The following is a 26,826-nucleotide window of genomic DNA, read 5'->3' on the forward strand; positions in this document are numbered from 1 at the left end:
AGACAGTCTTTCCCAGGCATTTAGCTACAAAGGGCAGAAGAGGTAAAGGGTAGGTTTTTTGAAGGTGGGAGAGACACAGATGTGTTTACAGACAGTGGGGAAGCAGCCAGTAAGGTGACGACTCTGTCAGGGAAGACTTTTATCTCGCTAAGAGAAACACATCAATCTGCACTGGTAGAGTGAATTTCCTCACGGAAAGCTCCCAATGCCAATGAAATCAGGGCCCATCCCCTATCCCAAATAGTGTTCAAACCTAGAGGGCTACAACAGACATTTTGGCCTCAAATTTTAAGGCAAAACTTTCAAGGAATGATAAGAAATGCTTGCTCAGACAGATTGGGCAGCTAGTAGAGCAGAGGATAGAGAGTGCTAGGCCCATAATCAGGAAAACCTATCTTCCTGAGTTCAAATCTGACCTTAGACAATTACTAGCTGTGTGACCCTGAGCAAGTCAACTTAACGCTGCTTGCCTCAGTTTCCTCATCTGTAAAATGAGCTGGAGAATGAGATAGTAAGCCACTCCAGTACCTTTGCCAAGCAAACCCCAAATGGGGTCATGAAGAGTAAGATACAACTGAAACAACTAAATAACAACAACTGAAGGGACAAATGAAGGAATAAATCATCTATCACATTTCTGGCCAGGTTGGGGAGTGGCCAGGAACCTAGAGGCCCAAGGTCTCCCTTGTAAATTGTCCTCAGAGGCACCCTTGGGCTCAATGAACACACACAGATGAATACATATACCCATTTTTTCTTTTCAAATACATTTTGTTTCCAGTCAGTTTATTAAAGACACTAAATATGAGATGGGAATGTTTAGAAACAGAGCCTGACCTTTGGCCAGGTCCCATAGAGAGGGGCCCACAACTCCTGGGAGCTAGCTTCTCTGAGAAGGGAGCCAGCTGTGATCCACACTCTAGAGTTCCATATGCTCTCCCTCATGGTCTCCACAGCACCTGGGGAGATACTCAATCATCTCATAAAACTAGAGAGAATTCAGGGTGCCTCTGAAGGCGGAGAAGAAAGCACATTCTAACCCAGTCCCCTGAAGGGCTCAAACACAACTCTTTTTTTCTCTCCTGGGGGATTACAGGGTCACAGTTCACCTGGAAGGGCTACTCCCCCAACCCCTCCCCCTCTTCCCTCAGAGGGTCCAGGCCTAGGAAGAGGAAGCATCAATGAGAGGAGTGATGGTGATAAGGGTCTGCAGGAAGACAGAGATGGAGGTGGTTTGGGTGAAAGGGAGATGTCCATAAACCACACTGCTGAAACTACAACCGAATATGACAATTCCACCCTCATTCTCGCGATCTCCAGAGAAAGAGTCGGAGGGTTAGAGTCACATGGCCACAGGGACAGAAAGAGAGCACAGATAAAGGCCTGGAGCAATTTCTGATGAACCAGAGTGTCAGAGGGGCACGGTGATCCCCCAACCCCACTGCCCTTCCCCAAAGCCCAGCGATGAGCCAGGGCTCTCCGCTGCCCGGGGCCTGTTGGCCCTGTGTGTGATGGGGTCACTGAGACATATGTGTCAGCCAGCAACGGGGCTCAGCGTGGCGCCCCAGCAGGGTCCTCCCCTCCCTGACAATCCCATGGAGGGCTAGGACACTGTGAAGTTCGTGAGGGTGCGATGCAGCCGATGGCCACAGGGTGGCAACATTGCACAGGGAATAATGAGCAAAGATGGCCCTCTGAATGAAGGCAGCCAGGAGCTCTTGGCCAGCGCCCTTGTGGTCTCTCCAGTGCCATCTCCCACCTTCTTTAATTAGAAAAGCCTCTGAGTTCCAGTCCTTGGGCAAGTCCCTGTACCTCAGTTTCCTCAACTGTCTGATGGGGGAGGAGATGGAGTAGACAGGCTCTAGATGAGGGTGGGGGAGGGGGTCCTCTCCCAGGCTCAAGGGAGCAGGGGTGGCCCCCCCCTCCAGGCTCTGCTCCTGACAAAGCCATGCCCAGAGCGCCCACTGCCTTCAGCACTCCTTCCCTAAAGCCCCACATCTCTCTCCCTCCTGAGGCCAGATGGTGTCTTTTTGCTTGTATTTGTAGCCTTGCACTTCGAACAACATCTGGCACACAGTAAGTGGGGGCCTCTTCTCAGTCTTCCTTTTCCTTGACCTCTCTGCAGCCTTGGACACTGTCGATCACCTTCTCTTCCTTGAGACTCTCTTCTCCCTAGGTTTTTGGGATGCCACTCTCTCTCCTGTTTTTCCTCCTTCCTATCTCAGTTTCTCAGTTTCCTTTGCTGAATCTTCATCCAGGGCATGCCTACTAGCAGGGTGGGTGCTGAAAGGCTCTGTCCTGTTCTCTTCTCCTTCTATGCTGATGATCCTCAAGTTTATGTATCCTGCCCTGACCCCTCTCCCATTCTCTGGTCTTGCCTCTACAACTGCCTATTACACATCTTGAACCAGATGTCCTGCGGATGCCTTAAATTCAATGAACTCAAAACTGAACTCATTATCCTTCCTCCTAACCCTTCCCCCACACACACACCTTTCCTATTACTGTTGAGGTATCACCATCCTCCCAGTCCCTCAGGCTCACAACCTAGGAGTCACCTGGACTCCTCTCTCCGTCTATCATCTGCCATATCTAAGCTGTTACTAAGGCCTGATGATTTCACCTCGGCAACATCTCTTGAATATACCCGCTTTTAACTTCTGCTGTTGCCCCCCATCCTGATGTGGGCCTTCATCACCTCACCCCTGCCATAGGTACTGCTGGGGGGTGGTCTGTCTGCCTCAAGTCTCTCCCTACTTCATTCCATCCTCCATTCACCACCAAAATGATTTTCCTCAAGTGCCTGTCTGACCGTATCACTCCCCTACTCCATCGGCTCCTGTGGTTCTGTATTACCTCCATGACCTGGCTCCCTACCTTTCCAGGCTTCCTGGCTCTTCCCCAGCTGCAGGCATTTTCTTCAGCTGTCCCAATGCCCAGAATGCTTTCCTTCCCACCTCTGCCTCCTGTCTCCCTTCAAGTCTCAGCTAAGATCCCATCTTCCCCAGGAAGGCTCTGCCTGCCCTCTTCCCCCTAAAATTTCACCTCCCATAAGTATCACCCGTCTATTCTGCACGAACCTTTGTACAAAGCTGTCCACATGTTTTGTTCCCCATCAGACCGGAAGCTCCCTGAGGACACAGACTGTCTTTGTCTTCCTTGCTATCTCTAGTGCTTAGCACAGTGCCTGGAGAGCTATTAGCAGGTGCTTAATAAACGCTTATTGATCGACTGACTGGTGGGGCTGAACAGGTTGTAACTCTGTGTATAAACAAACAGCTGAAGGATGCCAAAGAATTGCAGGCCAGTGAAGGAAGCTACACGTGGCAAGAGAAAGTGACAGACCCTAGGAAGCTTGTCATGCCCAGGGGAATCGAGAAGTGCCCTCCCCATGCCAGATGTTAGGTGGCTTCCCCGTGACTCGACGGGAAAGGATGATCTTGTCTCCCCAAGGTGAGCAGGCAGAGGGCCATTGGGAGACTCCTAGGATCACGTACTTAGAGGTGGGAAGGCCCTCAAAGTCCATCTAGCTCCATCTCCACCATGTCACACGTGAGAAAGCAGAGGCCAAGAGAGGCTTAGAGGCTTGCCTGAGGACACACAGCAGAAGCAGCCCAGCTGGGAACCAAACAACTTCTCTGCCTATAAAGGCCAGTCCTTTTCACCATACCACTCTACCCTTTGGAGGGCCAGAGGCTTGGGAAGAGGACTTAGACGGGTCTGAAGGGAGGATGGTCTGAGGCCAAGATGCCAAAGAGCACAGATGGAGAGGGTCCAACTTCTGCTACTCCTAGCCTCCCTTAGCCTCCATCTTAGAGTGGGAGAGACCCTCCAGGGACTCTCATATTGGACCCGGCTTCTTTCCAAGAGTTCAACCAGGAACTCACTGTGGCTCCTCCTACACTCCAGTCAATGGCTTCCATGGGCTTAACCTGCCCTCTAAGTGTAGAGATATACAAGCACATACAACTACACAACTATGGGTGAAGGGTGAACAGCTGTGGGCTAAGGGGAAATAAACAACATCCAGTGGAGGGTGGGAGCCACAGATATGTCAAACTTGACAGTTACCTCCCAGAGAGCAGATAACCATCCCCACATGGGCCATTAGTACCAATTGCTGTCTATGTGGGCTCTAATTATTTTTTTTTCCAGTTTCTCTGCAGATTTATTTAAGTAAACAATGATATCTTGCAAAACAGAACCTTAATTTCATGTTTTTGAGAGGGGGTAGGCTGGTATAGAAGGAAAAGACCCTTTCCTAAAAGTCATTTCTTTTGTCATTCTAAGTGAACATAAATACAATAAAAATGCTGAGATAAATCGATGTTGGCCTTGGATTAGTCTAAAAGTTTGTCACTGAAGCTCAGTCATGAAATGGGGAGTGGTCAGGCTCCTGCAGGGCAATCCAGTGAGCCCCCCAGACCACCCTCCCAAGTCTGATACTGGCCACTTCCACCTCATTCCAAATCAGAGTCCTTCACCTAAACTAATAACAGTACGTACAACAAGGGCTAGTCATTGAGTTTCAGGTTTTTTTGAACGACCGAATTATGTAAAATGAAAAAACGTGTTTACTTCAAACAGGTCCAACAAACTGAATAGAAGCCTGTGCTAAGAGATCGAGCGTTAAGAGCGCTGGCTTCTCATCCATGGAGCTGAGCTGCTGTACAGCGACAGACACACAGGGAGGTTAAGATGACAGGAATTCAAGACTCTCACATATTTCCTGGATTCCAGCTGCACCGGCCCTGGGGTCTGGCTTTGTCTGTGTTTTGTCAAGGTTTCCAAAACTAAACCCCAGGAGCCCAGCAGGACCAGACCCAGCTTAGCTGTCATCTGTCCCAGGGTCACACTCAGATGACCAGAGTCTCACTCGCTTCGATCCAACCAAGGTCTTGGAATCCCGGCCTGCAGCTCATTCCTGGGCCATGGTTTGCAGGACTTACTTGACTGTGTAGGCAAAATCGGCAAAGCCGACTATGACAAACAGGTTGGCCAGAGCACCTCCCAAGAGTCCAGTGGTTTTGATGGGCCTGCTGCAGGCCCTCATGATTGGGACCAGACATCAGCCCATGCCCATGTAGAAGCTGAAGCCCATTCTGACTGTGGTGAGAGTCCCCATCAAGGACCACGTTTGACAATGGGAGGGGTTGTGGTCGGCTACTGAGTTCATCTTGTGCTTTCTGCTTTTGTTTTATCTCCTCTACCACTTCAGGAAACAATTCACAAAATACTTTGTCTTTTAAGTTAAATGCCAAACTCTATGTGTTAAGTTGCATGTTTATGTAGTCTGAAGTTTCCATGCTGCCCAATGTGGGGCGCTTTTCCACCATAAAGCTGAGCAGATCCATCAAGATTGTTGAGACTGAGCAAGCTGGATTCCATGTATCAGGGTGGAAATCAGTGATTAAAAGACATAACCTTGTATTACAATTAAATTTTCCGTTGGGAGTTATCATATAAATACTAGGAGATTTAAAAGGAAATTCTCTGGGGAAAATTAGTTTTCCATGATAATAGTCTTATATTTGTGCTGAACCCCTCCCTTCGAATATTCTGGAACTATGTCCTCCGGGGACCTGAGATGACTCCTGGGAGAACTTTGGCTTGCTTTTTGAAAAGGAACATGGAAGCTGGGGAGCTGATGGAGTTTTTTGGTAAATGTGGGTACATTTTAGGTAGTTGGGTAGTTTGGGGGTTGTTAAAGAAATTTTCAAATGATTTAATCCATTCTTTCATTGCTTCTAATTCAGACCTATGCTCTTTCCTTTGCCTCTGAGTACCATTTATTATAGCTGGCCCACTCAAGATGCTGAGTTTCCTCATTCATCAATTTCTGCCTTAAATACTTTAATCTGATCTTATCAAAGCTGCCCCAACCAGGCCAGCAAAGTTTAGGGTCATCATTAGTTAAATCAACCCAATCCTGGCAATATGAGGGACAGTCAAGGCCATGTTTCTTATGCATTTCAAAGGCATATGTTTGTTCTGGTGGTTTGCTAATAGGAACTGCTGTATCTTCCCCCATGCCTTTACAACACATCTGTCCCATTTTAAAGGGTACACTGAAAGATAATAAAACCACTTAACTAACAAGGATACACAATATACAAATACACTATGAGGGAATATAACAACATAAATACCCAAAACACAAATACACAATTACAAGTATTCCACACATTTACGGTTATGGTTAAATGCTAGCAATTCACTTGAATTACAGAAGTAAACATTGCTCTAACCAAATTTGCAATTGAGTTGTTAACTGGTGTCTCCAACTCCTTTCCGTGGCTTTCTTTGGAACTCTCTGCAGTCTGGCTCCCAACGTCATTGTTCAACTGAAACTTCTTTCTCCAAAATTACCAACAATCTTGAAATTGCTAAATTCAATGCCATTTTTTCATCCTCATTCTTCATGACTTCTCTGAAGGCTTTGACACTGCCGATCACCCCTTTTCTTGATACTCTCCTCTCTAAGCTTTAGTGACACTACTCTCTCCTGATTCTCCTTCTACCGCATCCAAAGTGAAACTCATTCTCTTTGCCCCAACCCTCCCATCTGCCTACTTTCCTATTGCTATCCAAAGAATCCTCCAATAATCCAGGCTCAGAGATGAAGTGTCATGCACTCCTCATCGACTCTCACACATTCACCCTCCTGACTCCCATATTCAATCTGCAGCAAAGTCCCATGATTCCATTTGTGTGAATCTCTCCCATACACCCCCTTCTCTCCCAGCACTGTCACTCTCTTGATTCAGGTCCCAATTACCTCACACCTTAGGTATTGAAGAGCCTGCAGGTTGGTCTGGCTGCCTCATCTCCCCCCAGTCCACTCAATCCTCAACCCAGTTGTCAAGTTCATCTCCCTAAAGCTCTCACCTGAACACATCAACACCTACTTAACAACCTCTAATGGCTCTGTAGCAAAAGGGTCAAATACAAAATCCTCCCTAGAGCTGCTCAATCTCTTCATCACCTCCCCCTCCTACTCTTCCAGTCTTCTTTTACCCTACTACCCCCCTATATATGCTATAATACAGTGGTATGGGCCTCCTTTCTGTTCTGTGGACAGCATACTCCACCTCCTGACTCCGTGGGTTTTTCTCACTATCCCTTTTGCCTAGAATACTCATCCTGGCTTCCCTGAAGCTCCAGTTAGAGCCCACCTTCCACAATAAGCCTTTCCCAGTCCTCCTTCACTTCAGAGCCTTCCCTTTCTTGATCAGCTCCAATTTATCCTGTCTAGAATGTGTTTCTACAGAGTTGTTGGAGTGATGTCTGCTCCACCATAATGGGAGCTCCACTACAGCCAGGGATGACCCTTGCATCTCTTTATGTTCCCAGGGCTTAGCACAGGGAGTAGCATGGAGCAGGGTGCTTAAAAATTTGCTAACTTGAAGGTTTAAGAAAGAGCTCATATTGGATAATCTAAGCCCTTTTTGCACTTCTGAGAGAATTCCAGGCCCCTAAATTCCAAATAATGACTTCTTATAGGATCATAGATTTATCCCTAGAAGAGCATGGAGTTCAACCGCCTCATTTTACAGATAGGGAAACTGAGGCTCCATGGTTCAGCCACTGACCTAGGAAGCCACTGCTAAAAAAAATCTGAAAAAGGATTCCAAGGCAGGTTTTCTAGCCCCCAAATTTAGCCCTTGCTTCACCACAACACAGAGCAGCCTCTTGTAATCACAGCTCTCATAGACCTGCTTTCACCTCACTCACCTGGACAGCGGCTCCTCAGGCCTTCTTGCTCCAGTATCCATGGTGCTTCCCTTTGCTCAAAATAAGAGATCACATCTTCTCTAGGAACTGGAAGTCCTGGAAGTGGGGAATCAGGTAGGGATGAGCATGGAGAGAAATTTGTAATTTAATTCTCTATAGGGAAAGGAGTATGGACACAGAGCTGTTCCATTTTGAGGATCACTCCATTCTGGTCACACATAGGAGTCTCTACTGACCCATTACTGCTTGTAATGCAAATAATCCAAAATAGGATGTGTTGTACAACCTGTTCTGAGAAACAGCCAAACCCTCGACCCCCCATCCTGTTATGCTCCATTCTGGCAGAAACTCTGCACCCCAAAACTGGGTAAGAGGGTAATTGTGCCAGATCAAACTCAAGCCCCAGCTCCAGGGACCTTGATGAATCACCCTTTGCCCTCTTCCCCTACCTGGCTCCTCTCTCCCTGAACCCTATATAAACCTTGTGTGCTGTTCATTCGGGGAATGTTTCCCTCTTTGGGGGAGAGGCTCCTGTTGCCAAACTCAACAAACCTTACTTGGTCCAAACTTTCTCAGCCAGTCCCTTCTCCCTACCATTCACAGGGGCATGCAAGCAAGGACGCCAGGGTGGTTCCCACGATTTCTGAAGGATAGTTTCCATGGCATTAATTTTTGGAATTTCTGGGGAGAGGTAGGGGAGAAGATCTTGGAACCAGCCTGGTGCCAGAGAATTTGGTCTTGGTGCACCTTCTTCATAGAAGGATGGACTCAATGCATAGTTTCCATTGTCTAGAAATCAGAGGCAGCTGATGGTGCAGTGGAGAGAGCCCTGGGCCTGGAGTCAGGATTGCCTGAGGTTAAATCTGGCCTCAGATAGTTAGTACCTGTGTGCCCCTGGACTAGTCACTTACTCTCTGTTTGCCTCAGTTTCCCAACTCTAAAATGGGGGGAATAATATCACCTAACCTGGAAGGTTATGATGAGGATGAAGTGACATAATATTGTAAAGAAAGCCCTTGGCAGAGCCCATAGCAAACAGCAGGTGAATATGGATGCTCATTCCCTTCCCTTCCTTTCCCACCATCTGTGCTGGAAGTTTGGGGTAACAGGAAGGAAGATGAAGGACAAACCTGCTACACCAGACACATTGAAGAGCTGTGAGCTACCACCGTCTGCCTTGTTCAAAAGAAGAAGATGCCAAATCCTTGGCCCGTCCCGAAGAGGAAGGGGCCGCAGGGAAAAGCCACCTGAGCAACTCAGAGATTTGGCAGCAGAATTCACGCCCAGGTAGAGGTGAGACTTTTAACCTCTGAGGTCAGATCCACATCTGAGATGCTTCCACACTGACTGGATCTCTGACCTGATGCTACCAGGGAATGGAAAGCGACAGCTTCAGGAGTAACAAAGAAAACCCTCAGGTCCCTATCACAGAATGCAAAGACTTCCTAGAGGAAAACCAGGGAGCAGGAGGGGTCTGTCTCTTGGACACAGCAGACCAGTACTTTTCTCTCTCTAATAATCAATAGATGCTCCAAACCCTGCACACTAGGGAATGAAGATGTTCCCTCCAATTGCAGACTCAGAGTGGCCAGGGGAAGCGTCCTTACCCAGAGAGAGCAGGTTCTGGGCATTCTCCAGCATGACCTCCTTGTACAACTCCTTCTGAGGAGGGTCCAAGAGGCCCCCACTCCTCCTGGGTGAAGTCCACAGCCACATCCTTGAATGTCATTGTCTCCTAAATCACCAAAAGTCACAGGACAGGGAGCTGAAAGACACTTCAGAGTTCAATAGTCCAATCCCCATCAATGTACAGGAGGAAACTTGAAGCCCAGAGAAGGGATTTGCCCAAAGGTCATACCCTTTATGGGTGTCACAGTCAACTCTTGAAGCCGCAGTAAGAACCCGATGGAATTTGGAGAAAAGCATTTTATATCATCATTTGGAATAAAGCTGTGTCTGAGAAATGGAATGTGTCTCCTGAGGGAATCAGGGAGAAAGTTTGTGTTCTATTTGTGAGGTACATCTGTGGAGGAGAAAGATAGAGGGTGATGTGAAATTTCTTCCTTATCAGAACTGATCTAACTGACATATTCTAAAGAAAAGTCTGGCATTCTGGGGAAAAACATTTAATAAATGAGAATAAAGTTAAAGAAAAGATCTAGTTAGCTTCCTGAATGACTGAAATAAAGTCTTATCTAAATGAAACATGAAGAGGACTCTAGAAAGATATTTGTCAGAATCTGGACTGCACCGAGTGGTATTAGACAGTTCCCAGCAAAGTGAAGGAGCCTTATCTGTTATTATATTAGGGGCTTGAGGTCACTCTGGGTATGTGTCATATCCAAAACAGCTTATGCCTTTGCTTTAGGATTGCTTTGATCTGTCAACAGCATATAGTCCTTAATTACATAATTAATTACTTAGTAATAAGAGAAACTATGATGGGAAAGGGCAAACGAGGTGGTGTAGTGGATAGGGCACTGGGCTTGGAATCAGGAAGACTCATCTTTACGAGTTCAGATATGGTCTCTAGTCACTTTACCTTTTTGCCTCAGTTTCCTCATCTGTAAAATGAACTGGAGAAGGAAATGGCAAACTACTCCAGTATCTTTGCCAAGAAAAGCCCTAATGGGTTTGCTAACAGCTGAACATTACTGAAATGACTGAACAACAACAGACCCTCAGCTCTTGTTTTTCCTTGTCATGGTGACCAAGCCCAGTGTGGTGGAGGTGACACAACTACATCGAAAATTCCCCAACTTATTTTTATGCCTCTGAACCACTCTTTCTTTTCCAGCATGAGCAGGTGACCATCTTCTGACCACTTAGTCAGTGGAGATGCCCCATGCTTCACCCCACTAGTATGCCATTTTTGGCTCTCGAGAGCAAGATCTCTCAAACAATGAAATTCTGTATTTTGCCATGACTCTTTTCCATATTTGGGCAAGAATAAGCCATGTATTAATCCATGCTTTGCATAAGTCACATAGGAATATAGTTTCTAACAGAAGGGCTCTATAATAGGCTTCAAACTCTAATATAACGTTTGCTACTTGTTTACCAGCTATGGAGCTCACATGCAGAACCACAAGAATGCTGACAAGGATATCTCCATCCCGTTTTGCTCAAGTTCCATGACTAAACCAAGCATGGGAGGTGGCATGGTATGGAAAGTCTCCCTGGCCCCATATGTTCTTGGGGCATATGTAAAGGTCCTGCCTAACCTAAGGAGAAGCCCATCCATTTTGTGACCACCTCGTCAGAGGAGATATTTCCTGCTTTGCCCAACCTGTGACCCTGCTGATATATTGCTTTGCTTATTTTAGCCTATGTGTCATATGTCAGCCAAAGGAATTATTCTGTATTTTGTATACAATAAAAATGAGTGAGCAAAGGAAAAAGAACCTGACCATTGATAGCTTCTTTGGTGTAAAAGAAGATCTTGTTGCATATTCAGAGGAAAATAGTGAGGTTAAAAAAAAAAGCCACTTCATTCGTAAAGAGTAATGTCAAATTGTCACAAGCCCAAAAAGAAATCTTGGAAAAACTTGACAGGAAATTCAAAAAATCAAATAAAAGAAAAAAAGGAAAAATTAGTGGGGAAAAAAGCAATTCAATAAAACTATAAAAATAAAAGGAACCAATTAGAAAAAGAGATGCAAAATCTAAAGGAAGAAAATAAAAAGGAATTCAAAAATCAAATATGACAGAACTAGGAAAAATTAGAAAAAAAATAAAAGTAATTTAAAAAAATTATGGAAAGAAAGTTAACCAACTGGAAAAAGAGACACAAAATCTTAAGAAAGAAAATAATTCCTTGAAAGCCAGAATTGAGCAAGTAGAATCAAATGATATTATAAGACACCAAGAAATAACAAAACTAGAAAAAAAAAGAAGAGAATATGAAACATCTCATTAGAAAAACAACTGATCTGGAGAACAGATCAAGGAGAGACAATAAAAAAATTGTGGACTACCTGAAAGTTATGATCAAAAACAGAATCTGGACACAATATCACAAGAAATCATTAAGGAAAATTGGCCTGAAGTTCTAGAACAAGAGGGTAAAGTAGAAATAGAAAAAACTCGCTTTTTTTTTTTTTTTTTTTTTGTCTCATGTCTTTACTAGTGGCGCCATGGGTCACCAGCAGCTCTACTGAAGCCACCCTCGAAAATTCGGCCAGGGGTGTTGGTCGTGCCTCATCTGTTCAAACCAGCATGGCCTGATCCACAAGTACAGCCTGAACAAGTGCCGCCAGTGTTTTCCAGCAGTATGTGAAAGACATAAGCTTCATCAAGTTGCACCAAGTTATATTGATGGATCTCGCATCAGTGATTACACTGACCATCAGTGACTACCATTTTACTGGACTCTGGACAACCTAAAGATGGATCCTGTTGTACATGCTATGCCTATTTGCATATATAATTTAAAAAGGTTATCCTCAGTTATTTAAATTTAGCGTAAACTTATTAACCCATCAACAAATTATGTGGAAATACAAAAAAAGGCACTAAGTCATATCTATCCCTAAGTGTTTAATGCAATAGAAACAAATGAATGTCCACTTCTAGTTCTGTTTCAAGTTATTTATACCTTTGATTTTTCTCCCTGTCAGACCTGGAAGGTCTTCAGGGGTCCTTTTAATTGACAGCTGAACAACAATTCCCTCTAACACATAAATGGTTATCCAGCTTTTGCTTGTAAGCATCTGGTTAAGAAGGTAATTACAATCTCCCAGGATCAGTCATTTCCTTTCCTAGTTGTATTTCTGATTATTAAAAAGACAGGCAACTAAATAATTAAATATAACCCTAAGGTTGCTTGCTGGATGACTAGAATAAGAGTACTTTTTTGTGGCAGAGTGCATTGGAGCCAGGAAGACCTGAATTTTCAAATTCTATTTTTTTCTTAAGTGTATTTATTTCTAAAATTAAAATAAGACACTTAGAAATAAAAAAAAAAATAGAAAAAACTCTGCCATTCACCACCTGAAAGAGATCCCAGGAAGAAAACTTACAGGAATGTCATAGCTACGTTTCAAAATTTCCAGGTTAAGGAGATTATACTGCAAGCAACAAGAAAAAAAGCTTAAGTACTGTGGACAAAGTCAGTATTTCACAAGACCTGGCAGCTTCTACGCTAAAAGACCATGAGTCTTGGAACATTATATTTTGAAGAGCAAAGGAGCTGGGGTTGCAACCAAGAATAAGTTACCCAGCCAAGTTGAGTATAATCTTGAGTGAAAGAAATATATGCATTTGACAAACTGAAAGACTTTTAGGTAATTGTAAGGAAAAGACCAGAACTTAATAGAAAATTCAGTATGAAAGACCCAGAAGAAACATAAGGAAAACATTAAAGATTAATTATAAGGCACTCATTAAGGTCTAATTGTTTACTTATGACATATGAAAATGTTATCAGCATTCTTAGAACAGTCATCATTACTACAGCACTGTATTTCACCACATAATCATCAGAGATTTTATGCCAATTTTTTTTGCAAAAAAAAAAAAAATGGGGCATGACCATTATGTGAAGGTTTTTTTTAATTGTGTTGGTATAACATAAAAACCATTTATTACTAAATTGTCTTTGGTGCATGATATTTGCCCATAATCAGAAAGAAATACTTTGCATGTTAATGTAGTGCTGGCCAATGAATTATACAGTTTAGCTAGTGTGGGAAGATGCAAGTCTTGCCACATCACATGATTTACTCATGGCAGCTTCACCTGATGACACACTTGCCTTGTGCCTATGGCTCTTCATTGGATTGAATGACGATACCATTAGTACTGCAGCACTCTAAACGAACCACACAAGTTGGCTTTCAGAAATATACTGATAATGCAAGTTTGCTGAGAATTCTAGGCTTGCAATGTGCGAGAGATAAACGCATATTCATATGCCACTGGTGAATGCATTGCTGCTCTGTTTACCTTTTAAGCTGTGTGATGAACAGGATTATACCACAAGATGATTATGAGATGAAAGATTATAAGCCAATTTTTGGACTGAAAAAAAAAAAACCAGGGTGCAATGATTATGTGGTGGTGACAATTATGCAGTGAAATATGGTGGTTTGAAAGAAAGGTTGGGATATAGGAGCCAAGATGGCGGAGTGAAAGCAGTGACTTGCTTGAACTCTCCCCCAAACTCCTCAAAATACCTGTAAAAAAATGGCTCTAAACAAATTCTCAAGCAGCAGAACCGACAAAAAGACAGAGTGAAGCAAATTTCCAGCCCAAGACAACTTGGATGGTTGATCAGAAAGGTATACTGCGCTGGGCTGGGAGAGGAGCACAGTTCAATGTTGGCATGCAGGCCGCAGTGACCCTGGAGCAGGCCTCAGAGGACTGAATCGCGGGCAGCCGTGGCAGTTTCCAGACTTCTCAACCCTGAACACAACTTAGAAGATCAGTGGGAAAAGTCTGTTTCTGCGGTGAGAGAGAGAATCTAGATCCTAGCTACAAATCCCAAGCACAGCCCCAGGGCTGCGGCTGCTTCCTGAGCTTCTGCCCCACAGACTGAGGGGAAATCAGGTGACTGATTAGAGGGGGATTGCAGGGATCTCTTTGCCAGTGCCAAGGAAGGAATCTCTTGCTTTGCCCATGCTTGGATCTGGGTGACAGTTCTGGGTGGCAATCCTGGGGTGAGGAGGAGCGCTGGTGTGGTGGAGCTTGTAGTGGTGGCAGAGAGGAAATCCTCCTCACAGTTCCAAGACAGAAAAGACTGCTTGTGGTCACTCATAGACCAGAGCACAGGCCAGGAAAGGAGTAAACACCTCGCCCCTTATCATAGCACCTTGGAAGAACTGAAAATTTACAGGTCCCTAGAAGTATCTCTGAAAACAGCTGTACAAACCCCCAAAGCTTGGGACAGTACATTCTCCACATTGGAAACAGACTCTTACCTTAACAAAGAGTTTAAAACTCAAGTAATTGGCTGCGATCATGAGCAAACCTTGCAAAAAGAATCAGACTACATTATCTTACTTTGGCGAAAAAGAAGATCAAAACATACAACCAGAAGAAGACAACAAAGTCAAAGCTCCTACATCCAAAGCCTCCAAGAAAAATATGAATCAGTCCCAGGCCTTGGAAGAGCTCAAAAGGGATTTTGAGAAGCAAGTAAGAGAAGTAGAGGGAAAACTGGGAAGAGAAATGAGAGTGATGCAAGAAAATCATGAAAAACAAGTCAACAGTTTGCTAAAGGAGACCCAAAAAAATACTGAAGAAAAAAATAGCCTAACCCAAATGGCAAAAGAGGTCCAAAAAGCCAATGAGGAGAAGAATGCCCTAAAAAGCAAAAATGGCCAAATGGAAAAGGAAGTCCAAAAGATTACTGAAGAAAGAAAGGTTGGGGTTATGTATGAAGGGATGATTCTAAAAAACAAAATCGGGTAGGAAAAGGTAAAAAGCAATTTTCTCATAAAAAGGGGGCATGAAAGGAAAAACTAATACAGAAGAAGCAAGTGGGGGTGGAGAGCTGGTAATATTGGAACCTTACATTCATCAGAGTTGAAGATGAAACAACTGAGACATCTAGAGAAGTTTAGCAGTCTTCTGAACTTCTAATGAGGTGAGGAAACTGGGGGGCAGGATGGCAAGTCTAAGTCTATTGGGAAGTAACATGAGGCTAGTGGTTATGTCCCTTGGATAAAAAGAACTTACTGAAATATATGGAGGAGGCATGGCAGAAGGGAGAGTCTTTTTCTTCACATGCTTAGGTTGCCTTCTTAGAAAGAGTCCAAACCATGAAGTGTCAAGGCTCAGTAGTGACAGTTTTATAAATTGTTTGAATTACAACTCCTTGGTGTAATTTCTACATTTTCTGCAGCTTGAAATAATGCCTATAATATACTCAATACACATTGTTATCTTGAAACAGAGGACCTGGGTACACTTTATACCTATGGAAATCTAGAATCACGCCATCTTTGAAGGCTTCCTAGAGTAAGGCTGGTGGGGGAAACAAACCAGATTTGAGGCTTCCCGAAGATTAAACCCAGTCCATATAAACTCCATTTTAGGGCCTTCATTGCATTTTTATCATTGGATATTTCTAGTTCTGTGGTTCATAAATACATTCGTAGACATTTGTGGGGATTAAAATAATCCAACCTACAATAAGAGAGACTGAGGCAGAGCTCTGAGCCAATGTGACCCAAAGAGCTCTGGCATTTTATTAAAGGTTCCATGGTCTCCTCTAATGAAGTGGACCTAAGATCTTCCTCACGATCTGAGATATTCCTCCTTCCAGGGTCCAATTGTTAAGGACTAGGTATCTAGACATTCTTTTTTTGTTTGTTTGTTTGTTTGGTTGGTTGGTTGGGTTTTTTTGTTTGTTTGTTTGTTTTGTTTTGTTTTTGGTGAGGCAACTGGGGTTAAGTGACTTGCCCTGAGTCACACAACTAGTGAGTGTTATGTGTCTGAGGCCAGATTTGAACTTAAGTCCTCCTGACTCCAGAGTCAGTACTCTATCCACTGTGCCACCTAGCTGCCCCAAGTATCTAAACATTCTTGAGCAGCTATACCAAATACAGAATAATTCCATTGGTTGACATATGACAGAGGCTAAAATAAGCAAAGCAATATGTCAGCAGGGTCACAGGTTGGGCAAAGCAGGAAATATCTCCTCTGACGAGGTGGTCACAAGATGGATGGGCTTCTCCTTAGGTTAGGCAGGACCTTTACATATGCCCCAAGAACATATGGTGCCAGGGAGACTTTCCATACCATGCCACCTCCCATGCTTGGTTTAGTCATGGAACTTGAGCAAAACAGGATGGAGATATCTTTGTCAGCATTCTTGCAGTTCTGCATGTGAGCTCCATAGCTGGTAAACTAGTAATGAACATTACATTGGAGTTTGAGGCCTATTATAGAGCCCTTCTATTAGAAATTATATTCCTATGTGACTTATGCAAAGTATGGATTAATACATGGCTTCTTACTGTTGTTTCCTGAATTCTGAATACAAGGAGAAAGTGATTATAAAAGTCAAAGACTGTCTCGCCAGAGTTCTGGTGGCTAGCCTTAATCCAGTTTCGAGATTTAAGTAATGCTTTAGGAATGGCTTCCAAGGGGGGGAAAAAGAACAAAGTAAAAATGCACAGCAGAGAACAAAAGAAAAGTTACAAGAAAGCAAAGAAAAGATGGACAGCTCTCAACACAATGGGTCATATTTCTTATACAGGCTTTCTTGAAATCGAAATTTATTGCTATATACTTTGAATCCTCTTATGTTCTGCTGTACACATGACATCCTTTTTTCTCACTTTGTGTTTAAGTTTCAATGTTTAAGTTTAGGTTTCTTTTTCTTTGGTGTTTGAGTTAAAAAAAAAAAAAAAGTAATGGCTCCCATAAGGCTTTGACCAATTTTTTCTGCCTTGTCAAGGGGGTCCTTATTAGGCAAGGCCTGACAAATATTTTCCAGGGGATATTTACAATCAGCATTTCTATACCAGTGTTCTGCCTCCCCAGGACTCACCAGAAGCTGTATCAATTGAGAAATGTCAGGGAGACTGGGATGACAAGTAGATAAAGTGAGTTGGAATTCTCCTGTCAAACTGCCCAGGTCTTCAAGGCCCTTTGGAAACTCCTTGTCTTTTCCTGATCTCATTCTGAGGGGAGGGATTCTCTTTAGGCAGGGGTGGATAGACTTTAGTAGGGCTGGGTGGTTTGATCTGACATGCACACAAATCTCTGATTTCCTGTTTTAATTGAGCTGTACAGTTCTATCATTGTGGAGGGCACAGATCTTCTCTTATGCCCTTCCCCCCCCCCTTTTTTAGGAGGAATTTCCTTAATTGTGGGCTTCTTTAAAGTTATAAAGATTCATAAGGCACATTTAACAATAAGGTCATCAAGTGACATTAAGGTTATGATATGGTGGGGCTAGAGATACATTCCTTCAGACTACATGTTTTCAAGGTATCAGATGGACTTAATGGCCAGATGGTACTTACACATCTGAAAAGGGAAATGTTCCAACTACAGAACTTAGTAGTAAGAACCCTGCAGCTGGAGCCAAGGAAAGATGTCCATAGTGTCCTCAATCGTCTTAGCACCAGAGGTAGAGAGGGAAATGCCAATGTCCTTATGTTGGGATGTCTCTACAGTTAGCTACATTTTGGCTAAAGTCAGCATGCCCTCCAAGGTCCTGTCTTCTAAGAAGCAGCTAAAAACTCAATACCATTAACCACTGTGGATCCACATAAGCCCACTCTGAGTGGAAGCATGCCTGAGCTCCACATGCTGCTAGGGGTGACGGAAAAACAAAGCCAATGCCCCAGAGGCAACAGCTACCTGGTCTTTAGGAAATCTATTTTAATAGTGAAACTGCTGAAATGACACTGGCTGCTTTGGCATGTCTGGCCACCTCCCTTAGAGAAAAAATTAGTGCGCTCCAAACAATGTGAACAGACGAAACCACTCATTCTCCACAATTCCAGTCACTCATAGTCTTCTTGCAAAAGGTGAGCTCTCTCCTGACATCACCACAGATATCACCTGCAGAGTAACCAAAATAGCTCCCAGGGGCTTATGAGGGTAAAGTGCTTCCACAGTAGAAATGTGCTCATCAGAGGTCCCTGGTGGTGGATCCACAGTGAGTCCAGGTCACCCCAGGCCACACCAGAGACAAACTGTTTTATCAGTGTTGTGACAGTGGTCCTGCTCCTTGGAGATCTGTAGTACTGCCAGTGAGGAGGGAGCTTCTATCTTGTCTACTAGTCCATTGTTCTTGGGGCCTCTCCACACCACAGCCTCATCTGGTTTCTCCAGTAGACAACCCAGACATGAGGGAGATGGTTTGCTCTTGGTCCACAAACAAAAGCTCCAAGCCACTGTCACATTGGTGCACACCTTGTCTTGTACTTTTAACATTCAGGGAAGGATGGGACTGCAGAGATCCATATCCAGAATCCCAGCCTTCTTATCCAAATGCCGGAGGGCCAGGGCCAGCTCTGGAGAAATGGTGCATTTCTCTACCCCTCCTTTTCCTGGAAGGACCAAGATGATCCATCTGATGCCAGTCAGATTTCCTGTCTCCATTCTGCCAGGTGCTACCTCACATCACAACTTCCACCTTCATCTCCCTTTCCCCATTTTTAATTCTATTTAAGGTTTCCTTAAGGGAATCCAAGTTACAAGAGGCTTCTCCTTTGGTGGTTTTTGTGCAGGAACCAATTAAAAGCATCCCCTCTGTGGTATTTAATTATCTTATTGGCTTCATCAAGACATTTCTTTCTTTTTTAGGCTATACATATATATTCCTATTAAACATATTTTCACATTCATGATGTTGTAGGTAAGAATTAGAACCAACAGTAGGAACCACCAGAAAGAGGAAACAAAACACAACAGAAGAAAAAAAATAGCAAATAGTCTGCTTCGATCTGCATTCCAACTCCATAGTTCTTTCTTTGGACGTGGATAGCATTTTCCATCATGAGGCCTTTGGAGATGTCTTAGATCCTTGTATTGCTGAGAAGGGTTAAGTTTATCAATATTAGATATCAATCGCACATCGTGGTTGTTACTGTGTACAACATTCTCCTGGTTCTGCTCACTTCACTCAGCATCAGACCATACAAGTCTTTCCAGGTTTTTCTGAAGTCTGCTTACTCATCATTTCTCATAGCACAATAGTATTCTGTTACATTCGTATACCACAACTTGTTCAGCCATTCCCCAATTGATGGGCATCCCCTCAATTTCCAACTCTTGACCACCACAGAAAGAGCTGCTATGAATATTTTTGTACATATGAGTCCTTTCTCTATTTTTATGATCTCTTTGGGATACAGTCCTAGAAGTGGTATTGCTATGTCAAAGGATATGCACATTTTTATAGCCCATTGGGCATAGTTCCAAATTGCTCTCCAAAATGGTTGGATCATTTCACAACTCCACCAACAATGCATTAGTGTTCCAATTTTCCCACATCTTCTCCAACTTTTATCATTTTCCTGTTTTGTCATGTTGGCCAGTCTGATAGGTGTGATGTGGTACCTCAAAGTTGTTTTGATTTGCATTTCTCTAATCAATAGGGATTTAGAGCATTTTTTCATATGACTATAGATGGTTTTAATTTCTTCATGTGAGAACTGTCTGTTCATATCCTTTGACCATTTATCAATTGGGGAATGACTTGTATTCACATAAATTCGACTCAGTCCTCTATATATTTTAGAAATGAGACCCTTATCAGAGACACTGGTTGTAAAAATTTTCCCTATTTTCTACCTTCCTTCTAATCTTGGTTGCATTGGCTTTGTTTGTGCAAAAACTTTTCAATTTAATGTAATAAAAATTATCCGTTTTACATTTAATAATGTTCTGTATCTCCTGTTTGCTCATGAATTCTGTTCTCCATAAATCTGATAGGTAAACTATTCCTTGCTCTCCCAGTTTGCTTACAGTGTCAGCCTTTATATCTAAATCATGAACCCATTTTGACTTTATTTTATTATATGGTGTGAGATTTTGATCTATGCCTGGTTTCTGCCATACTCTTTTCCAGTTTTCCCAGCAGTTTTTGTCAAAGAGTGAGTTCTTATCCCAGAAGCTGGGGTCTTTGGGTTTATCAAATAATATATTACTATAGTCACTGACTACTGTGTCATCAAGACATTTCTTAAGGTAATTTATCTTGACCAAAAGAACCCTACATTGGCCAACAGTGCTGGTGGTCATTTTAGGTCAATTTCTGCCAATTAGTTAACTGCTTGCAAGTTTGGGGCCCATAAAATTGACATATGGCCAGCTGCTGTCCCCTTGGGGGGATAGCTTAAAAAGTTTGGTTCCCCTTGGGAACTTGGCCAAGATCTTACTTTATTCTGGAATTTGTCTTTTCACCAAGTAATGTGGACTACCTAAATTAAAAACTAGGCCTTTAATTAGTACCTAACCCTGACTAAACTGTAAAACCTGGGATTCATCAGTCCCAACATAGAGGTTTTCACCACTCCCCACCAGCGGGGCCTTCATCAGGTCCCCACGCAGAGGGCATCTGCCCTTCAGAGCCCACAAAGAAGTCTCCATCCTGTGGCCACAAATCCCTGAGCCCTTTGGGCCTTAGTCATTGATCAACGTTACCCTTGCCAGGCCTTTATCTGCTCTGGTACCCCTGGTTATCCAAACCTCTTTTCCTCCCAGGAAATGAACTCAACTGAAAGAGACGAGAGCTTGGGATTCAGGCAGGGAGGCATTTACCAGACCCCCAAGGGGGAGATGGCAGGCTGGACATCAAAGGGTCTAAGCTGGTACCAAATTGGATCACTTCCAATGGCCAGGAAGAAGTCCCTCACCATGATGAATCAGACTTCTGACCCCAGAAATGTCAACTGGGCACCTCTCAAAATGCAGAAGAGTCCAAGATGAATTGAAAGGAGAAAAGTTACATTAGGATGAAAATAAGACACTAAAGCTGAGGCAAGTCTAGCTTGCAGAATCTTAAGCATAACTTAGCTGGATTGTGAAATGAATGCAATTGTTTGGTAATTTAAACATTCTTTGCCATAGCCCTTCTTTAGGATTGGAACTTAAATGGATGTTTTCCAATCCAGCGGCCACTTTTGAAGTTTCCAAATTTGTTTGTATATTGAGGGCAATACTTTATTTTTTGTGTGTGAAAAATTTTATATTTTATTTTTTCCAATAACATGCAAAAACAATATTTTAAATCTTTTTTTAAAAACTTTTGAGTCCTAAATTCCCTCCTCCCCTCTTTACCTTTACCTTGGGATTGTGTATGTGCAATACAAGATGGTAATGTGTCCAATGCCAACAAAAGGCTCCCTTTAATCTCCTTCTGAGCAGCTGTCTGACCCCTTTATTGTCTGTGAGCAGAGAGCTCTCTAAATTGTTGCTGTTATCTTGCTGAGGAGTGGTCTGTATCACACTCTTCTCCAGGCCCAACCACCATCAATTTTCCTGTGGCCTCCTAAGTTGTACTGGGTTGGAAAATTACTCCATCCTGATTTTTTGTTGGTTCTTCCACTCCAGAATTTGATTTGAAGCATTATTTAAAGTTGTTTGGAGGGGGATTTGGGAGAGTTCAGATGAGTTTCTGACCTTATTCAGCCATCTTGGTTCTACCTCCCTTCTTTTTTTTTTAATTAATAAATTTACTTATTTTTAGTTTTCAACATTTACTTCCACAAGATTTTGGGTTCCAAATTTTCACCCCATCTCACCCCTCCCCCCACCCCAAGATGGCATGCATTCTGAATACCCCTCCCCTAGGCTGCCTTCCCTTCTATTTCTTTTCCCCTTCTCTTATCCCCTTCCCCTTCTATTTTCCTGTAGGGCAGGATAGATTTCTGTACCCCATTTCCTGTATTTCTTATTGCCCAGTTGAATGTGAAAACATTTTTTTTTAAACATGTGTTTTTAAAACTTTGGGTTCCAAATTTTCTCCCTTCCTCCCTCCCCACCCACCCTCATTGAAAAGGCAAGCAATTCAATACAGGTTATACATGTGCAGTTATGCAAAACAATTCCATAGTAGACATGCTGTGAGAAACTAACTCTGTTTCCCTTAATCCTATCCCACCCCTCCATTTATTGTATTCTTTCTTTTGACCCTGTCCTTCCTCAGAAGTATTTGCTTCTGATTACCCCCTTTCCCAATCTGCCCTCCTCCCTAGCATCCCCCTGCTCTCTTGTCCCCTTCCCCTCCTATTCTCCTGTAGGGTAAGACAGATTTCCATACCCAATTGAGTGTGTATGTTATTCCCTCCTTAAGTCAAATTCTATGAGAATAAGATTCACTCATCCCCTCTCACCTTCCCCAGTTCCCCCTCCACTGTAAGAGCCTTTTCTTTTCTGTTTTTTTTGTAAGATAATTTACCCCATGCTACCTTTCCCTTTCTCCTTCTCCTAGTATAATCCTCTCTCACCCCTTAATTTTATTCCCCAGATATGACCCCTTCATCTTCAACTCACCCTGTGCCCTCTCTATCTCTCCATCTATACATACATACATACATACATACATACATACATATAATTTTTACCCTCCAACTACCCTAATACTGACAAAGGTCTCATGAGTTACAAATATCATCTTTCCATGCAGGAATGTACACAGTTCAACCTTAATAAATCTGTTATGATTTCTCTTTGCTGTTTATCTCTTCATGTTCCACTTGAGTCTTGTATTGGAAAGTCAAATTTTCTATTCAGCTCTGGTCTTTTCATCAAGAATGCTTGAAAGTCCTCTATTCACTGAATGACCTTTTTCTCCCCTGAAGAATTATACTTAGTTTTGCTGGGTAGGTGATTCTTGCTTATAATTGTATCTCCTTTGCCTTCCGGAATATTGTATTCCATTCCCTGCAGTCCCTTAATGTAGAAGCTGCTAAATCTTGTGTTATCCTGATTGTGTTTCCACAGTACTTGAATTGTTTCTTTCTGGCTGCTTGTAATATTTTCTCCTTGACCTGGGAACTCTGGAATTTGGTTACAATATTCCTAGGAGTTTTCCTGTGGGGATCTCTTTCAGGAGAAGATTGGTGGATTCTTTCAATTTCTATTTTGCCCTCTGGTTCTAAAATATCAGGGCAATTTTCCTTGATCATTTCTTGAAAGATGATGTCTAGGCTCTTTTTTTGATCATGGCTTTCAGATAGTCCAATAATTTTTAAATTCTCTCTCCTGGATCTATTTTCCAGGTCAGTTGTTTTTCCAATGAGATATTTCACATTGTTTTCTAATTTTTCATTGTTTTGGATTTGTTTTACAGTGTCTTGATTTCTCATAAAGTCACTAGCTTCCAATTGCTCTATTCTAATTTTTAAGGAAGTATTTTCTTCAGTAATCTTTTGGACTTCCTTTTCCATTTGGCCAATTTTGCTTTTTAGGGCATTCTTCTCCTCATTGGCTTTTTGGACCTCTTTTGCCATTTGGGTTAGGCTATTTTTTAAGGTGTTATTTTCTTCAGTATTTTTTGGGGTCTCCTTTACCAAGCTGTTAACTTGCTTTTCGTGATTTTCTTGCATCACTCTCATTTCTCTTCCCAATTTTTCCTCTACTTCTCTTACTTGCTTCTCAAAATCCCTTTTGAGCTCTTCCTGGGACTGATTCATATTCTTCTTGGAGGCTTTGGATGTAGGAGCTTTGACTTTGTTGTCTTCTTCTGGTTGTATGTTTTGATCTTCTTTGTCACCAAAGTAAGACAATATAGTCTGACTCTTTTTGCACTGCTTGCTCATGATCGCAGCCAATTACTTGAGTTTTAAACTCTTTGTTAAGGTAAGAGTCTGTTTCCAATGTGGAGAATGTACTGTCCCAAGCTTCGGGGATTTGTACAGCTGTTTTCAGAGATACTTCTAGGGACCTGTACATTTTCAGTTCTTCCAAGGTGGTATGATAAGGGGCAAGGTGTTTCCTCTCCACCGTCACAAGTTCCACAACACCAGCACTTCTCCTCGCCTCAGGACTGCCCCTCAGAACTGTGACCCAGATCCAAACACAGGCAAAGCAAGAGATTCCTGCCCCAGCACTGGCAAAGAGATCCTTGCAATCTTCCTCTGATCAGCCACTCGATTCCCCCTCAGTCTGTGGGCCGGAAGCTCAGGAGTCAGCTGCTGCCCTGGGGGTGGCTGAGACCTAGCTTCTTCTCTCACCACAGTCACAGACTTTTCCCACTGACCTTCTAAGTTGTCTTTGGCGTTTGTGAGTTGAGAAGTCTGGAAACCGCCACAGCTGCCCGCAATTCAGTCCTCTGACGCCTGCTGCAGGATCGCTGCGGCCTGCACACCCATGCTGAACTGCGCTCCTCTCCCTGCCTGGCGTGATATACCTTTCCAATCAGCCATCCAGGTTGTCTTGGGCTGGAAATTCGTTTTACTCTGGGTTTTTTTGTGGGTTCTGCTGCTTGAGAATTTGTTTAGAGCCATTTTTATAGGTATTTGGAGGGGTTTGAGGGAGAGCTCAAGCAAGTCACTGCTTTCTCTCCGCCATCTTGACTGCACCCCGAATCTCCACCTCCCTTCTTAAAGTCATAAATTTAGTCTTTACTTAGTATATGATACCATAAATTTCTGCAGACTGGGGGAAAAAAAAAGATTCATGGCCATCTTGGGTGTCTTGTCTCCTACCTAACTTGACCAGAATTGAAAAACAGAGGGAGAGACTGTCTTTTTGAAGGCTTTGCAAGTTCCACAGAAAGGTTTTCATTCCCTTTACACCCTTTTTCCTTTAGCTGATCAAGCCACAGGAAACAGTCTCTTTAGATTTAGCAAGACGCAACACCATCTCCTGTAGAGGAATCCCGGAAGGTCCCTCGGACTGCCCAGGTCCCCGGATTGTATGTGACAATCAGCCCAGACGCCTCTTACAGGGTTGGTAGCTCCTCTCATTTCCCTGCCAGGCTGGCGGAGCAACAGCAACCGTAGGAGGCTGGTTAGATAGAAATCGCAGAACCTCTTACCTGCCTGGGAGTGGCTGCTTCTCCACACGGTGGTTCTGCTCTGCCTCACGGGCATCCAGGGAAGCCCTTCCTCATCACCATGATTGTCAGGTCACAAAAACCAGGAGGCAAAAACAATCTCAAGTCAGTGAGAAGTTTCCTGACTGTCCCGTGCAGTAGCCTGAACATAGGCCGATACATGCATGTCAGTAGCCTGCAGGAGATCACAAAATTCCCCCCAAATTTCCCCAGTGTTTATACCCTCGATCAAATACCTCTTATTTCTTCCCTTCACCAAACATTGCTCCCCAGTTGACATGATATTGATGCAAGTTCATTTCCTTATTCTGAAGACATTCTATTTTGGAGAACCATCCAGATGTCTTCTTTCACTCATGCCTACAGTTTATGAGCCTATTTCCTCCTGTTTTGGTTTTGCAAGCTAGTGGGACGGCATGAATTATTTCCCATTATTTCATCATTCTGTTACAGTCAGACACAAAATATAACCTTTATCACTGACCTCCATGTTCCAGAGAAAGGCATGTCCCCATGGAGCATATTCATAACGTTTCCTCCTAGTATGAATCCTCTGATGAGGATAAGAGATGATCTCTGGCTGAAGGCCTTCTCCCATCGAGGCCATAAATGGCTTGCACCCAGAATTCCCTGCTAAGAAGCTCCATACTCCATTTCAATACCTTTCCTCAGTCATGTCAGTAATAAGATTTATATCTTATGTGAATTCTCTGATGTGAAAGGAGGACTGACTTTAGCCTGAAGGCTTTACCACATGGATTGCATTCTCTCCAGTGTGGATTCTCTGATGGTTAGCAAGATGAATTTTCTGTGTAAAAGTCTCTCCGCATTGATTACATTCATAACGTTTCCCTCCAGTGAATTCCATGATGTTTAGCAAGAGTGGAGCTGTCTCTGAAAGCCTTTCCACATTGATTACATTCATAACGTTTCCCTCCAGTGTGGATTCTTTTATGTAAAGCAAGATTGGCTCTGTGTAGGAAAGATTTTCCACACTGATTACATTCATAAGGTTTTTCTCCAGTGTGGATTTGTTTATGTAAAGCAAGACTGGAGCTCCATCTGAAAGCCTTTCCACATTGATTACATTCATAAGGTTTCTCTCCAGTGTGAATTCTCTGATGTACAGTAAGACTTCCCTTCTGTGTAAAAGTCTTTCCACATTGATTACATTCATAAGGTTTCTCTCCAGTGTGGATTCTCTGATGTTTAGCAAGACTGGAGCTTCTTCTGAAAGTGCTTCCACATTGATTACATTCATAAGGTTTCTCTCCGGTGTGGATTCTCTGATGGTTAGCAAGATGAATTTTCTGTGTAAAAGTCTTTCCGCACTGATTACATTCATAAGGTTTCTCCCCATTGTGGATTCTCTGATGTTTAACAAGACTAATCCTATGTGTAAAAGCCTTTCTGCATTGATGACATTCATAAGGTTTCTCTCCAGTATGGATTCTCTGATGTATAGTAAGACTAGAGCTGCCTTTGAAAGCCTTTTCACACTGATTACACTTATGAGGTTTCTTTCCAGTGTGGACTCTCTGATGTTCAGCAAGACTGGAGCTGCCTCTGAAAGCCTTTCCACATTGATTACATTCATAAGGTTTTTCTCCAGTGTGGATTCTCTG

General features: G+C 43.1%; 1 protein-coding gene and 1 pseudogene across 2 annotated transcripts in view; one reads left to right on the forward strand and one right to left on the reverse strand.

The window, feature by feature from the left end:
- Window positions 1–7,657: 7,657 nt before the first annotated feature.
- Window positions 7,658–26,826, reverse strand: part of LOC114040932 (zinc finger protein 74-like) — a 36,797-nt gene continuing 17,628 nt past the window's right edge. Inside the window, exons 5-6 of one of the 2 annotated variants that reach the window (XM_027859173.1) lie at window positions 9,342–9,469; window positions 7,658–7,830 (exon numbers count right to left, since the gene is read on the reverse strand). In XM_027859173.1, coding sequence (XP_027714974.1) covers window positions 7,804–7,830; window positions 9,342–9,469 — 155 coding nt within the window. In that variant the 3' untranslated portion in view covers window positions 7,658–7,803. Of the gene's footprint in view, window positions 7,831–9,341; window positions 9,470–9,592; window positions 9,758–26,826 lie in introns of those variants that run through there. The other variant, XR_003568856.1, reaches the window with a different exon arrangement.
- LOC114040938 lies at window positions 11,871–12,120 on the forward strand (annotated as a pseudogene).

This window comes from Vombatus ursinus, unplaced genomic scaffold (genome assembly GCF_900497805.2).
Source record: "Vombatus ursinus unplaced genomic scaffold, bare-nosed wombat genome assembly UNPS02014159.1, whole genome shotgun sequence".
Lineage (NCBI taxonomy): Eukaryota > Metazoa > Chordata > Mammalia > Diprotodontia > Vombatidae > Vombatus > Vombatus ursinus.